Source organism: Diplotaxodon limnothrissa, linkage group LG8 (genome assembly GCF_057381915.1).
Source record: "Diplotaxodon limnothrissa isolate DT_005_m linkage group LG8, D_limnothrissa_male_GT1.1, whole genome shotgun sequence".
NCBI lineage: Eukaryota > Metazoa > Chordata > Actinopteri > Cichliformes > Cichlidae > Diplotaxodon > Diplotaxodon limnothrissa.
In genome coordinates, this window is record NC_140603.1 from 17,900,705 (window position 1) to 17,917,531 (window position 16,827).

The window sequence follows — 16,827 nt, forward strand, 5'->3', positions numbered from 1 at the left end:
TCAATTAAAAGCTAAAATTGCAAGGGTTTGAACATTAACAGACAGTTACCAGACCTTAGATCATACATAAGAGAGCTTAGGTGTGGCTCACCCTTGACTGAGAGTGTTTAGATTAATGTAGAGTTGTGTGTCAGTATCGTGAGTGACTGAAAGATGTTTTTCCTTGTACTTAACTGAACTCACTTTAAATGATGCTGCTACAAACCAATCCAAGACCAATTAATAGATATGTACACACAGAGTCAGACAGTATACAAATGTTTCTTTAACTTCAAAGAAACTTTTTCCCCTTCATCTCTGTGTTCTCACTATGACATTTAATGAATCTCATCCTAAGTGGTTAAAACACACTCACACACATGCACACACAGAGACAAGACTGCATGCACGCCAGCTTAATATATCTCTCCGCTCTTCTGTGGAGCATTTCAAATGTGGCACATTTTCCACCGCAAGATCTGAAATGTTGTTAGCACCACTGGCATTTTACACTGCACAAAAATATTTCCTTTCCTCTCATCATCCACAGGTTTCTATATTTCCCATTGTGGCGGCAATCCCTGTGAAACAATCATTTGCTTTCATGCACGAGCACAACGATTGATCAAAGATGTTAGATTGCCACGAAGTGGCTGTGAGGTACAGACACAAAACGAATATTAAATGATATCTGAGCTTTGGATTGGGATGATGTCTCACCCATAGGGATGTAATGGAGGGCGATGTCAATATGGAAAGTGTCTTTTTCTACTGAAGGGATGGGAAATCGGTGCATCCATTTCCAAGAAGTCAAACTTGGTAAGCTGAGATTCAAATGCAAGGGAGTAGATTGCAGGTGAAGTGTTTTTCACATTACATTAATCTAAGCTTAACCATATCCATAACCCTCTGCAGAGTCTCTCTGCTCTCTCAGAAGACTTGCAATCAAATGCTCTGCAACTCCTTTTGCCTGCTGCCTGTTTCTTTTAGTTGTGGAGAGAATCTCTAAATATGCTTCCAGATTGCATTTCACTGAGACCCTGGGTACGGGTCAGGCATTACATAAAGGCAACACCTGCAATTTACTTGAATTTTTTTTTTCTTCTCTATTTTCCAATGAGTGAGGCCACCAGATGTTTTTATGCTGCTGCTTTCAATGTTGCACACTGCACAGCTAAAAGTGAATCAGTTGATTGGGACTAACTGTCTGCTCTGTCTCTCTCTGTTCGCCCAGCTGGATGCTTGGTGAAGCATGGTGGTGAAGATGGTTAGAATGCGCTTAACGGGGCCGCTGTCATGGGGCTGGTGCAAATGGTCAAGTGTAACAGGAATGGGAGTCCTGTATCTGCTGATGCTATCAACCTGCCTTGGCCAAGACACAGAAGGTAAAGCGAGTTTCTCTTTGCATGTCCTGATCACTGTCCTCCCTCTCCACTTTGTCTCTTTGTTTTGTCTCATGTGTCTCATTCAGTACTTCAGTCTGCTTTAATATCAGCACTGTGCATGACTTTTTTGAGTCAAGGCTTATTTTAGGTAGTAAAGTGCAGGATTTTTTATTCTTTCATGATTTCATGTGTGACAAGGTCTTGTCTGGGGATCTTGAATGTAATCGCTTTTACTTTTTATTCTAACATCTACTGCAGCTTTTTTCCTGTTTATATTACATTTTATACCCATTTCTGCCAGTACTTCAGAATTAATACCATCTGCTTAAGCCACGCTTCGTGGGTTATTGATTCTTTTTGATTTTATGACTTACATGCAGTGTACCATGTAGCGATAGTCCTCCCTGCTCACCCTGAAAAAAGTAAATTTTTATCTCAATTATGCATAAAATAATGATGATTTTTTTTCTTTTTTGCTGAATTATTGTCATGGCTCAAAGTACTGTATTGCACCTTGGTTCAGCAGACCAAACTATATTTCTGCTGTTGAAATACCAATATGGTGGTTTGAAGAGGCTGCATATGGAAAAGTAATAGCTTTATTGGTGTTTGGGTTTTACACGTAAACACAGTTGTTCAACGTGTCCAGCAGGTAAAGTCTTGGAGGAGTTGCCACAGTTCATCTCAGTTGCTCGTGTCTGTTTATGAAATCCCAGAATGCCATGATGAAGTTACGATCAGGGCTCTGCGGGGGCCATACCATCTGTTGCAGGACTCCTTGTCTCTGAAGATGGTTCTTTATGACTCTGGCTGTATGTTTGGGACCATTGTCATGCTGCAGAATGAATTTGGGACTAATTAGACACCTCCCTGTTGGCGCTGCATGACGGATAAGAATGTTGATAGTAAACCTCACAAGACTCCAAAAAAAGTTGGGGAGGCAAACCTGACAGTGAACCACCACAGTGAAACTGCAACCTATTACAAGCTCAAAGTTAGAAATAGCAATTTAATGGGGATCTTTATGTTGTAAATGTATATGGTCATCACCTAAAGTCCTTTGTCTTGTTTACAGACAGATTTAAAGACGGACTAATTTAGTAAATGTCATGTAATAGTTGCATTTATATGAAAGTTTCATTGAAATTACAAATAATATACAAGAAGAAGAAACAAAAGAAGCAAAAGCAGAATAGCCTACCTAACCAAAGACATGCTATTGATTCCAATGTAAATGTTAAGGTGGGTGTCAGGGCTGCACTGGCCATCGGGCATACCGGGCATTTGCCCAGTGGGCCGCTCGTGATTTTTCATTTTTATGGGCCGATGGGGTTTTATTTCTTTTCTTTTTTTAACGGTATAAATGATGTGGTGGATTGGCCAGTTGGTCATGATCGACTCTGGGCTGAACCAATTACAGCCGAGGAGGTCGAACTTTATAGTTGAGGTGAAAAGGAACGCAATTTGTCCCGTACTACTTCAGCTAGAAAGATGCTAATTCAATCATGAAACTCATCAATGATCAGCTGATTGGCGTTTCTCTTGCGCCAGAAAGAGGAAACCAGCGGAGGTTAAGCTTGATCAGCTGTTGTTAGAATGTATTTAATGTTAATTTCTACTATCAGCTGATGTTTGCTGGAGCCACAGCTGTAAAAGCTGCTCGTCATGATATCGGTTTGGATATGTGGTGAGAGGGAAACATGAAGATGAAACCAGGAGATATCCTTACTGAATCATCAGAGCTGAACAGGTGACGGAGAAACAGGTTTACCTTTTAGGTGACATGAATGAGTTGAAGGGAAGTTATGAACTGTTTCTGAGAGACAAATAACACCAGGATCCTTTTCTATGTAGCTGACAGCTGGTAACTGTGCAGGGGCGGGTCTAGCAAAGTTTTGCCAGGGGGCCAGGGAGGGCATTAACAGGGAGAGGGGGGCACAAAGAAATACTTTTCTTTCTTATTCTCATTTAAAATATTTAGCTTTCAATAAATAATTATCTGAATCTTCCAACCAAAGTTTTCATCTGATGTAAAATGTATAGAAGTCCATTATTGTATTCAGTAAATATCAAGTCTAGTATATACCCTAGTAAGTTATAGTATTCTTTCCTTTGGGAAGGTACCATCTGTGCAGTCTGCTATTCTGTTGAAGAAAGATGTTCAATCCATTTAATTAATGGAGAAAAATAATAGATTTCTGTGCATTTGTTTTATACGTGCATTAAATTAAAATCGGTTTTGTCAATTAAGCATCTTGAGGCAGAGGGTACGGGAGTGGTTCCCTTTTTTTTTCTTTTTTTTTGCTGGGAGTTGGCAACCCTATTAGTTAGGTATATGTAATTATAAATTAGGTTGTTTTATATTTTTGCTAAATACTGTTTAGAATACCAGAATAGGGAGGATGGTGTAGGTTTAAGTTTATTATAAAGGCTCTTTGGCTTTTCCTATAATACCATGGTGGGCCGGTCACTAGTCAAAATGCCCGGGCTGATTTTTTTTGTCCCAGTCCAGCCCTGGTGGGTGTTTCAATCTTTAAATCACTTGCTTTACAGCCCAAGTGATAAAGAGTATCTCTTCTATCACTTCACAATATATCAGTAATATCCAATGAGTTTAACACGAGCAATAACTAAAGGGGAAAAGTTGCCTACAAGTTATTGTAATGCTGAAAAAATATCCACATTCTGATTTCTCTGAACCTAGGGGAAGCTGAAGCAAGGTGAAGGATAAATGAAGTCATCACCTATGGGAGAGCTCAGCGTAAAACTCTCTTGACTTTCTGCTCGATTTATCTGAATATTAATATTCCATTTAACTCTTAGTCCTTGAGATTTATCTGGTTGGCATTTAAGTGACAGGGGTGTTAGTCAGAGGTGAGCGTCTTTGAGCGCCCATGCATCTGCGCAGAGATAGAAGGGGAACGTGCACTGATCAGCCAAAATGTTAAAACAAAAAAAAAACTAGCCTCAATTTTGGTATCTTGCTTCAAACTAAGTTTTAAAAGTGCATTTCCCCTTACAAGTTATCCTTATGTAACACATGCCCAAAGTTAAATGAGATCCAGCATCTTTAAAGGCTCAATCAAGAGTGTTAATGTTCATTTTATTTGGCTCATCCCATTAAAACACAGAACAAATACCATGTTATAACAAACACACTATCTATTTATTTACTATATAGATATTATAGATATTATAGCTCAGTAACAGTAGAGTAAAAATATAACAAGTTTTGTTCAGTTAGGAAACGTTGGTGGTTAGCCAATGATTGCACTGAATTGTTTTGCAGTCAGAGACCCATTGCAAGTAGTTCCTGTGCAGGTAACCTGGTGGGAGGGAACATGTCTGCAAACAATTGTCATCCAAATCAAACTGATTGCAATCATTTTCCAACAGATTAAATGGCAAATACAAAGGTTTGCACATGTCTCTTTGCAAAGGAGGACTTGGCTCAACAAGTTGCCAGCCAGTATATGGCAGTCAAAGCAAAGTTACTGAGTACCTGTGTCATTTTGTAGTTAAGTTTCCTTCTTGCAACAACTATGTCACTATTTGTGGAAGAATTTCTGAATTACTGCTTTAAGTCTATGAGGTTCTGGCTGGACTCTGATTGTAAACAGTTTATATAGTGAATTTAAGTGAATCCCAGTGTATGTGGTCAAATGATCACATTTGATCTCTGTATTATCACAAAGAGATTGCATGCACTTGCTAACTTGATCCCATTCATTGATGGCTACATTCATTGGTCAGTCCTTTATCTGATTGATAAAGGACTGACCAAATTTGTTTTGGAAGACAGCAACAGAGTGCGAGTGGTCAGAGACCTGCTACCCATCTTTCCAGTAACCATTTCAAAGGCAAGAATACTGCAATGTCATTGCACACAGTTGCAATAATTTGGTAGTGCTGTGGGCTCAAACACCAGTTTTCCAAGTGTGACTATAGGATTACTCACACTCAAATGGAGGAGTAACTTATAAAAGTCTTGCAATGTGGTAGACATCGTCCAACCCTACCACACATGCCTACTTGGATTCAGTTACAGATCCGGTCATTATCCTGGTGGAACTGCTTATAACAAGAATAGTATGTTTTAATGAGCCTGGGTACCCTTTTGACAGACAATGTTTTACTCAGTTATGGTCCCCTTATGACACAAGTGCTGGTGTTTTATTAATGAGCCCATGTCCCAGGATGAGCGGTTGCTTTTAACTTTTTGGACCATCACACGACAAGGGTACTAGGTTGTTTTAATTAGCCTTGCTCCCTAGGTAGGAATATATTTACTCACTTTTCGTTTGCCGGGTGAGAAGTGTACCAGTATATTTTTAATGAGCCTCAATCCCAAGATGATTAAACATACAATGAGTCAAATCAAGCTTTCGGGCAAAGCTGTTGAAAGTTGTAATTACTCCAAACTCTTATGCTCTTGTTTGTCTTCGTCACTAGAAACTTGGCACTACCTCCAATTAATAACATCTTAGTACTTATTGCTGAAATCATTTTGATTTGTAGCACACAAATTGCTTACTTTAGCCGTTGTCAGCTTATTCACATCTAAAATTTCTCTGCGAGACAAGTGAGAAACATTAATTGAAGTTTTAACTTGACTGATTATGAACTAATTTGAAGCTAGCATGTGCATAGGTGCTTCACTGTTTGTTTTAATTGACTGTGACTTATCAACGCATGTGAACAAGAGCCAACAAAAAAGGCTGAAATGTTATGCTCAAGTGGTCACACACTGAGCTTGATGGTCAACATGCTCTTTTCTAAACACTAAATACTTTAATTTGTTTTGCTGAACCTGAGTAATTACCTCTATGTCAGGATGGTAAATTAAAAAAATGAAAACTTCACCGTACATAATCAACTAGATATCCCGCTTTTCCCCTTTGTCTTCACCCTGTCCTGTTATGATAACTTTGTCATACCAGAAACCTTTTTAGATGTTCTAGGAAAAAAATGTGACATAAAATTTCATGAGCGTGACAATCTGCTTCTACTCACTAACAGTTCACCATGAGGTGACACTCACACTGTGAATGAACCCACACTCACAGCTGTGTGGTCAACGTTGCATTAGAAGTGAGGATATAAATAAATTTGCCGATTGTGTATCACGAACCAGCACGACACATCAATCACTAAAGATATTAAGCTATTAATGTAGCCTAGTGTTTGAAAAGCCATTTCCTTGATTGTTTATAAAGGTACTGTGCAAAAGTCCCAAACCCCTCCTCACTGCTTTATTTTTTGGCTTCTACAGAGCCAGACGTTGTTATAATTCTGGTCATGATGCTAATAAACTGGGTGTTGAGCAGTAGTTTCAAAAAGCCTTTCAAAGTTTCTCTTTGTTTGTTAAACCGACCTATGAATCATTTAAGAGTAAAAAAGGCAACTATCTCAACGAATGAACCAGTGTTGTCCACATAAAACTGATATTGGGGTTATTACTAAAAAGAAAGTAAAGCATTACTCATTACTTGTCATTGTTCTTTAAAGTAATGCAGTGAGTATTTAAGTTACGTAATTACTCATTGCACTCACAGTAGAATTTAATTTGTCGTTACTTGTTGAATGACTTTTGCATTACTCCGTATCATGACCACTTTCACATAATTACCAAGTATCCTAATGAAAATATGTACAATATAATTAGTGCATACATATGAACACGAAACTAACAACATGGAGCAAAATTGAAAATTAGATCAAAGAGTCTCAAAAGCGATTGTAGTATAGAAGCAGGAACAGGTAGAAATGAATTTTACAATGTTTGGAGCCTAGCTACTCATCACTTGAAGATCATACTCTGGAAATGTCGACATGCACTCAGCCAATGACTCTGTGTTCTTTGCTAGCTTTGTGCTAGCATGCTGTCTGTGTGGATTGAAAGAGCTGGTATTGCCATAGCAGTATGACTTGGCTGTTTCTCTCTTGGATGCAGTTTGTACGTCACCATCATGATCTTGTACTGTTGTTCAATAAAGATGAATATAATGTCCATAGCTCCACTCCTCAAAGGTTTCCTCCACCCTGCTCCTGAAAATTTCTAATTATTTGGTATAACGTGCACATAACAGACAACTTAGCAAAGAACCATCTTCTCTTTAGGCATTTTGTCATTAGCTGCATGACACAAAAACATTTTAAACTTGGGTGCCACATTTCAATCAGTTTGTTTATTAGCTGTTTATTCTCAGTTGCATTTTGTCAGTGCATTGCTGCCTTTCTTGGAAGGTAGCAATGCATCCATGTATCAGCACCTTATATCACCTGTATGGCATTATTCCATGCCTGGTAGTGGAGGACTAGATGCAAGTGAATGTGAATCATCTTTAAACTAGTTTAAACTTTGCACAACGCTCCTGCTGCTGAAGAAAGACTTGTTTGGGTACTTGCCTGTCTATTGCTACAAGACTAATGATATCTGTTTTTAAAACTCTGGCCTGCATAACTGCAAATTAAATAGCACAACCCCAGTTTTATTAGACTCACTAATGTCTATTTGATTGGTCATACTTTGAAGTGCTTTAATAAATACCTGTCTAATCCTCTGCCATCCAAAGTAACATTAGACCGAAACTTAAGATTTATAATACTACTGCAGCGACCTCAATACACTTATTAGCCCAGGCTGTCTTATACGTTATTTGGATGTGGTCTTGTTTCAGTCCCAATAACTTGTATTAATCTAAAATTCTAATCCTGACATCTTATTATTTGAAATGATCCACTTTGATCTTCTTTCAAACTCATCCTGTGACATCATGGTCACATATGATATTGCAGCATAGCATATAACACGATCTGGACTGATATATTGCGTCATGACAGCATACATTTGCCTTTGATGATAAGGCTTTTGATAATGGTGATTGTTTGCCTAGCAGCAGGGAAGAGACCACCAAAATGAGGCTACCCCTCATTCTAATCACCTCATGTTTGGCACTGCACTTACTCAAGTCCTTAGCAGTACATCCATCAAGTTTGATGTGGATGGGACGAAGAGATGTCAAGCTAAGCTAAGAACACACATACACAGACAGACGTAAACTGATTTGTTAGTTAGACATTTTTCCCTTGTGAGTGTGCGTGGGTGGAGTTTTCAAGGTGATTTTAATATTTATTACTGCTTTCCTTTGATGCTTGGGAATGTCTCTTCCATCTTTTGTTATATCAGCTTCTTTTTGTGCTTATCTGTCCCTTATTCCCTGTCTACCATTTTCTTCTCATATCCCATCTCTGAAGCAGACTGGTATTTCTCTAGATTATATTTTCTCTGCCTTTCCATTTGCTTTTGGAGCCTTACCCCTCTAACATTTATTGCTGTTTTTTTTCCTTATATCATTCCACTGGCACTACCCCTTAGTGCTGTCTCTCTATCCCTGTATATTACTTTCCACATACCCAATTCTTATTTATTATGATAAGTCAGTGAGGTTTACCAAATCATCTGCACTTGACTCACACATACAACAGAAACATAACATAATATTTAGTATGGAGAACTTCACTTTGGATGTGCAGAGCATACTATTGAAGGACATATTCAAAGTTCTGCTGAACTGAAAGATTTCAAAGTTCAAATTAAGGGGGAAACATTGAAGTGAACATAGAAAAGACAACAGATCCAAAATTATAAGTCAGAGAGCAAATGTTGTGCTAATCCCTGAACCAGACAGTGAACACTGAAAGTAAAGGGAACTGTCAGGTTGACGGAGTCCTATTGACCCTGGTTAGTCTGTTGGATTTCACAAGCAGCTGACACATACCAGTGGATGAAGATTTCATTCAACTTTGAAGCAGTTTTCCAGTAATTCTGGCAAATCATGAGAGGACTCAGAAGGGAAAACCAGTGGTCTTCTCGCATGGGTGAGGTTTGATGCTGCTTGACTTTAGTCAGGCAGTGGAAGGAAGGCTTTGAGAATGTACTCAATCCCACTGACACATCCTCCGTAGAAGGAGCAGACTCTAGGGATGAGGGTGATGTCTCACCCATCAGGTGGTATTGAGGCAGTTAAACAACTCCTTAGCGGCAAGACTCCTGGGTGGATGACATTTGTCATGAGTGCCTTAAGGCTCTGGATGTTGTGGGGCTGTCTTGGTTTGGACACCTCTGGAACACTGAGCGATAGGTGCCTCTATGCCTCCAAATTGGCAGACTGACAGTGGTTCCCCTCTCTAACAATGGAGACTTTAAGGGGATTAAACTATTCGGAATCCCTAAGAAGGTCTACATCAGGGTGCTGGAGAGGAGACTCCATCTGGTAGTCCAACCTCAGAGTCACGAGGAAAAATGCTGTTTTTGTCCTGGTCGTGGTTGTAGACCTTTATCATCTCAAGGATATTTAAGGGTGAGTGGAAGCACAACTATGTGCTTCATGGACTTGGGCAAGGTATTCAAGAATGTCTCTCTGAATTCTGTAGGAGGTGTTTCGGAAGTATCACCTCTGTGGATTCTGTACCAGTCGATCATATTGAACAAATGTCAAACTAGTCCTTTATTTTGTTTTTTAACTTCATCAGCTAATAGTATAGTCATAGCTATAGTCAATATTCAAACTGGATCTATAGATTGAAATGTGCGTAGCCTGGTGCAGTTGCAGGCTACCCAAGAAGCATTTTGGGTGCTGGGAAGGTGTTTATGTATTTCCGTTATGCGTCTTCAGATTAACTGCTGTCCGATCATCGCCACTACTGCTGTCAGCCGTGTTCAACCCTGCACTGGCTGCAAACAGACCTGACACACTGAAGCAGATAGGGAAAGAGAAAGGGGGGAAGCGGAATAATGGATAAGCCAGCACACTGACAAAGTGGTGATCCCTACAGCACTGAGTCTGTGTGTGCGTATGCGTGTCTTTGTGTGTATACATTTTTTTTTTCGTTTTTCGAATTCAAGTGGGTCGACAATCCGTTTTCTCCAGAGATGCATCAATCTAACACAAGGTTGCAGTGTCTTTCTTTGACAATCCCCTCCTTTTACTCCTCTCATCTCCTTTTTCCCCTTTCCTCTCATCACTACTCCCCATCAATCCGCTCATCACAACTGCCCCCTTTCTCTCCCCTTTCAGCCTACCCTCCTCCACCAATTCTCCCCTTCGTTTCTCTTCTCTATTCCCCTGAAATAATCTCCTCACCAATTTTGTCCCCTCTGTTCCTGCTCTGTCCTCAATGGATGAATGGATCAGGTAGAAAGGATGGATGGATAGGACGGGTGATGGATGAATGGCTGGCTGGTTGGGTAGAGGAGTAAAGACAGAGAGAAATTGGACCCCAGGGACTGTAGATGGGTGTACCTGCTGATGGAAGCTTAAAAAGAACATGACACAGGAGAACTTTAAAAAGAAAAAACAGCCTTTCTCCACTCTGCCCGCTCATGTATTTCAGCCGTTTACAACCATGTCTCTCAGTTTTTGTGTTTGAAAGATTTTGTAGTATATTTTTAGGAGTCAAACCTGTCAGCCAGCCAGGCAGTCCTGTAGCAAAACAATTTGATATATGCTTTGTGCTGTGCTGCAGCCATGACACAGCATTTGATAGAATAAATGGGCAAGCATATTAGCTGGGCTTCTTATTCTACCATTTTCATTTATTTTAACACTGTGCTTTTAAATGGTCTTGAAAGGACTTTTGTGCAGATTAAGTAAGTTGCATCAAGAAGAATGTCTAATTTAACTTGCAAGCTGTCTAGAACACCATGGCTAAAGACATACTGTGGTTATGTTATACACATATTATAAGGTCACTGCTATTCTATTTAGTGACAATTTAATAGAGATAGTCAACGCAGATCTTTCTGAAGTATCTCAAAAAAGATATTCTGGAAGATTTTTTTGGGTATATATATTTTTTTACAGTTCCACACCACATGAAGCTATTCAATCTCCTCTCTTGTTAAATTAGCCATTACACTTCAGTCTTTTTCATGAGACGAGACAGTATTATCATAAAATGTTTACCTTCTATTTTTGGTATGCCAGATTCAACTTATGTAGCCATCAATCAAGCAGTTTCAAATTCCTCTCTCCTTTGAGAGAGCAATATTTTTTTTCAGATATCCGATCAACCCAGGCGTCTGTTGAGATTACGCTTCTTTGCCTTTATTGCCACAGTATGTTCACATATTACTCCAGCATATTTTGTAGTTCACCATCATTGGGTTTTCCCTTTCACTCTGTATACTTCAGGCAAAGAAGCCATGCAAATATATAACAGATGGTAACAAGCGGAATGCAGTCAAGTACAACGTTCTCAAATGAGCACTGCTTTTTCTCAATATGGCCTGGTAAAAAATGATTAAAAAGCTTAAGAAACTATTGCAGAATCAGATGGAAAACAATTTGCCAGAAATCGAAAACTTTGCTTCCTCAGTGCTACCCTTAAATGTAATTGTTTTTTGCAACTAATCTGGTATAGTACTGGATATTAAGTCAACATATATTTACTACAATAATCGCCTAAAATTGTCATTGCGATCAGGTTTGGCCTAGGTGCTGAATTGGTTAATCTGTAACCTTTATATAGAGCTATATTAGCCATTATACCTCGTTTCCAGTGTGTAGCTATGCTAAGGTAGCTTTAATAGCTCACTATAGCTTCCTTTTCACTTTACAGATATGCATAAGGATTGATGTTCTCATCTGCAATAAAACTGATTATATATGTATGTGAAAATGTGAAGATTTGTTTTTTTTTATATTAACATAGATAAATAACAAGTACCCTGTAAGATAGCTGACTATACTTCACTCACAGAGCCAATCTGAAACATCATCTGATGAAATGAATCAATTATTTAAATGGATGCAGGCCAAGGTGATGGCTCTGAAAGATCAGGGATGTCTGTGGTGTTCTTCACTGTCATTTGGGAAGAAAGCAACCTTGGCTCAGCAATCTGTCACGTTAGTCCACACCATCAGACTTCTTGCCATGAATTAAACTCCTGCAGACACACTATTAATTTGTTATCGAATTATATATTCAGAAGCTGTCTTAACACATGTGTGTGGCTAAACATGGAGATTAGCTGAAATCAGAGAACAGGTTCATAAATAAATTTCAAAGCTAGATCTTATTCGATCCATGGCGACTAACTATGAAGTTCCAAAGGTGGTGGTGCAAGAAGACCCTTCATTTTATTTTACTTTTGCAAATGCTCAAGGAAAGTGTTTGCTTCTGTGTTAGGTGTTTCCCTGTTTATTTGCTTTCTGTTTTATTTTGAAATCCACACATCTCTGGAGCTTTGTATGTACTTTTACGTGATTTGTCCTTTTTTGCTTTGTCTCCTTGTGCCTGATTGGTTTCAGCTGTATTCCTCATCTGTTACCTCTCCCTTTGTTGTCTTGTGTATATACTGTCTGAGTCTCTCCTTATTCTTTGCTGTGTTGTCCACATTGCTGTGTGTCTCTTGTGTACCCAGAGATAGCTGCTATTTGGATTTCTTGGCCGTTGTGAAATTCTTTTGGTCTTTTTTTTATGTGAGCTTATGGTAATGCGTTTTAGCTTACTCCCCTGCATTCATGTCTGCAAAACTTCAAGACACACAGTGGTTTAAGACAAAGTCTGTTTGTATCATGTGTGGCCTACAAACTCACTGACGTAGATGATTGTCCCATCAAAACTCTTAATTTCTTACATTTAGTGTCTTTCAGGTCATCTAGGCTTCATTATTTTCCCAACAGATCTATGGTTCTCTGCTATGCCACACATATATCTAGATGGATATAAAGGTTGACTGGAAATGTAAATAAAGAATGGAAATGGAGAAACGTGGTGTTATCCAAAGCTTGGCTCTAAAACTCAATAATTAAAATACTATGTTTGTTATTAAGGAATGTCAAATTTTACTTTTACTTGAGTGACAATAATACAAGATCAATACATTAATGCACTTTGTCTTCTCAGTGTGGAGTAACTCATTCTGTATCCAACCAGATAGACACACACAGCGAGCATCCCACAGTTAGGCTTGTCCAGGTGTCCCACTGAGTCACGGCCTCAGCATGTATATTTTATGGTAACTCTAGGATGCGTGAGTGTGTGGGGGCAGACCGACATCAGGGTTAGATTGTCTAAACTGTGTAAAGTGGTGTCAGTGTCCACATGGAGTTGTGGAAAACATGTCCTAAGCAACATCCATGTTTGTACCATGGAGACAGTTGCTGGGTTGTGGTTCTGTATGTACTGAAAACAATGACAGTCATTTTCTGCAAGCTCAAGTCTGGTTTGACTGCGGATCACTGCTTTGGTCATTAACAGTCAAAGTCACTTCTCTCTCAGTTTTTTCTTAGTCAACTTTGTTCTTAATGGGGACAGTTTTTTCTCTGCCGCTCTTGGCAACCTGTACCTGCTTATTGTGACTGCCAAATTTAGATGGACTGCATTTGAATAATAAATAAAGGAGTTATTGATTGAAACGCCCCGAGTTTAAATAAAGACGTGCTTGATGATGATAAAACTGAAAGGATTTAAACTTTTCTCTCTTTTTTTTCTGTGACTACCTGTGATATTGTCTGAATTTTAAAGTTTTAAGTCTTTTTTATGAGCTCCGCACCTTGAATGCTTCACCCCAATTCCCCTTGCACAGTTCTCAGTGGAGCTTTTCATCAGCTTGACAGGAAGCTGGCATTAGATGGATTTATTCACTTGCTCGTGCACAAAGTCATTCCAGTGATTATATATTTCTTTACAAGAAACTTTGAAAGATGAGAGCAAAAGTGTATCCTTAAAGAAGATTCTGTGAGCGCTTATAGGAAGACAAGTACATATCAATGAGAGAATAAAAATACACAGGTAAAGTTTTGAAGGTGAACATGAGTAGATACTTGCAGGATAAGATATGAGCGCCTGTATGCTTGAGAACGCTAACTGTCTCGTGAGCCACTTTAATGGGTGTGAAAATATGCCTGTGACCTTTTGAAATAAAGAGCAGAGAATTTGAATTTCTGTGAATGTGACTCTTCATCAGTGAAACAGAGGATTGCTTTAATGCATTATTTAATTTGGAAACTGGTAACAGAGTGGCAACAAAATTCATTCCATCTTTGTGCAAACACTTGGAAGAATTTGCTTTAATCAATATTTATTTTGGAAGAATTCACTGCACTTGAGAGAAACTTTAAATTAGCACGACCTTAAAAGATTTCGCTCATTTCATCTGGGGAAATCTCATCATGTTCATCTGCCACTTTAACTTACAACCCAGGCTGTTTACTGTTTCATACTGTTTAATTTTTATTATTTGAGGGGGAAATCAGGCTGACAGGTAGAAAGGAGGAGGGCAAATTAGAGTAGACAGGGAAGAGGAGAGACGGTGGGTAGAGAGAGACTGAGAAACTGAGGTGCCCCGTGGAGAACAAATGGCTGGTTAGTAATATATGAGGGGCATCAGCTTACACTGAAGGATAAAAAGGCAGTGAGGCAGGGGATACACATCTGTCATCTGCTGTTCGCACACACACATGCACACCCTCATGCACCAGCTGGGAGAGTGTGATGTAACTAGTGACTATTGTTCCATCGCTCAATCCTCTTTTCTCGGTTGCTAACCTGAAATCCACCCTAGAAAAAAGCTTCAGAGGGGTAAAAGGCATGGACATCGTGGCCCGTCGCCTTCTCGACAACAACGGCAAAATCGGAAAATGCTTAAACTTCGTGAAACTCTAAATTATGTGTAAGAGCAGTTGTATTGGACTAGGTCGCTTACTCTTTAAGTGTCCAGATAATTATGCTGGCCATTGCTGCACAAGTGACTTGCAATCAAAACACATACAGTTTATGAATATGTGTAGACACATCATTTGGTTTGAGGGAGAAAATATTTTCTGAGTTAACTAATAAAACATTCAAAGCCTGCCTGGAAGCCATGACACAGCTTGACATCCAGGGAAATATGTGTATTTTTCAAGAAATGAACAGGACTGTGGATGATGTAGGCATAAAAAATATTTGGGTTACAGAAGATTATTCTTCTGTGTCAAAGTCTTTTGCTTTAAATATCTAGCTATCTAACCCATAAAAGTAATATTATACACTATTACTTGTGTGCAGTAAAGGAAGATTTTTTTCATTTCCCATGAAATATTGAAAAAAAAATGGGAAAATAAAGCAGCAATTGTGTTTTATCAATATGGTATAGAGAGATGATGAATTTAAATTTAACTAACATATGAACCCAGAACAACTTCATTGTATCTTAAGATTGAGTTTCATACCACTTTTATATCATTTTCTTTGAAGTTGATGAGTTGAAAGTCCACAAATTTAATGTAGTAATTTTGGCTCAGGAGAAAGAGAGATTTATGTATCTCACAGAGTTTAAGTGTGTGCATGACAGTTACAAACCACTAAGTCAGAGCAACCTATATCTTGCAGAAGCAACCTACTGATTTGGAAAATGACAAGCTGGCTCTGGTATTTGATAAGGCTGTTTCACTTTACACACTGTGCTCTGAAACCCATGTTTTCTGTGGCGTCATGCAGTAATTGTTTTTCACTGAGTTGAGCAGTGAGCATTTACATATGCTTTGACAGCTTATTTAAGTGCAAAAAAACACAAGCATTGTGCTGTATTGCTAGTGATGTATAAATGGCTTTACCTTCCTAAGGAGTAAAAATGAATAAATAAAGCTTTTTTTGAAACTTTACTATTTCAATATACTAAACTCTAGAGTGATGTCACTTCCAGCACCGACATCCTCCTCCTGAGACAAATGGAATGCGGCAACAGTACATATGAAGACCATTAGCAGACTCAAAAAATTGTGTAAATTTATGTTGAGTTAGCCACACACCATAAAATATGAGCCATTTGCTCAACCTACCAGTCTGCGTAGGGTGTACTGCTTTCTATATTGAAGAACACATAGATGGTAGTGGTAGTTGGATGAGACAGCTTGGGAGTCAGTACCACAACAACAGTAACCATCTACTAGTACTAAACTAGCTAGGCTAACTTGATATTAGCATTCCAATGCTAGGGATTAGCAATCATTTTACTGTAACCGCAAATGGTAATAAATGTAATTGTGAATACTGAAACTTGTGTTTCTGCTCTGTTTCAGCTAGCATGTTCTCTTTCTTTTTCTGAATGTTTGTGAGGTCGTGCATAATTATTTACTGGTTTTGTTCTGGGGCTCTGTGGAAATACCAGAGATAGCTGGTGATGCTAACATTTCACCTTTGTCTTTAATCTGCCATTAGCAAAGCAAAAAAAAAAAGAAGAGCAACAGTTATTTACTATGCCAACTTATTTAAAGCACACATGAAAGAGATTGAGAAAGAAAAGTGATTGAGTATTTCGATCTTTAAATATTCTTTCATTTTATGTTCATCTTTTCATTTCAAAGTCATCTCAGTTTGCAACGTTTTTCCTTCACCTCTTCCACAGGATTTAGTCAGCTTAATATAAAAATTAGTTAAACACATTATTGTAACATCATCTAAACTGAACATT

General features: G+C 38.6%; 1 protein-coding gene across 3 annotated transcripts in view; it reads left to right on the plus strand.

Moving 5' to 3' along the window:
* The first annotated feature begins 1,231 nt into the window (after positions 1-1,231).
* The window catches only part of LOC146626696 (protocadherin-15-like), a 200,125-nt gene continuing 184,529 nt past the window's right edge, over positions 1,232-16,827 (plus strand). For all 3 annotated transcript variants that reach the window (XM_085360748.1, XM_085360746.1, XM_085360747.1), the window contains exon 1: positions 1,232-1,364. In XM_085360748.1, coding sequence (XP_085216874.1) covers positions 1,232-1,364 — 133 coding nt within the window. The remainder of the gene's footprint in view (positions 1,365-16,827) is intronic.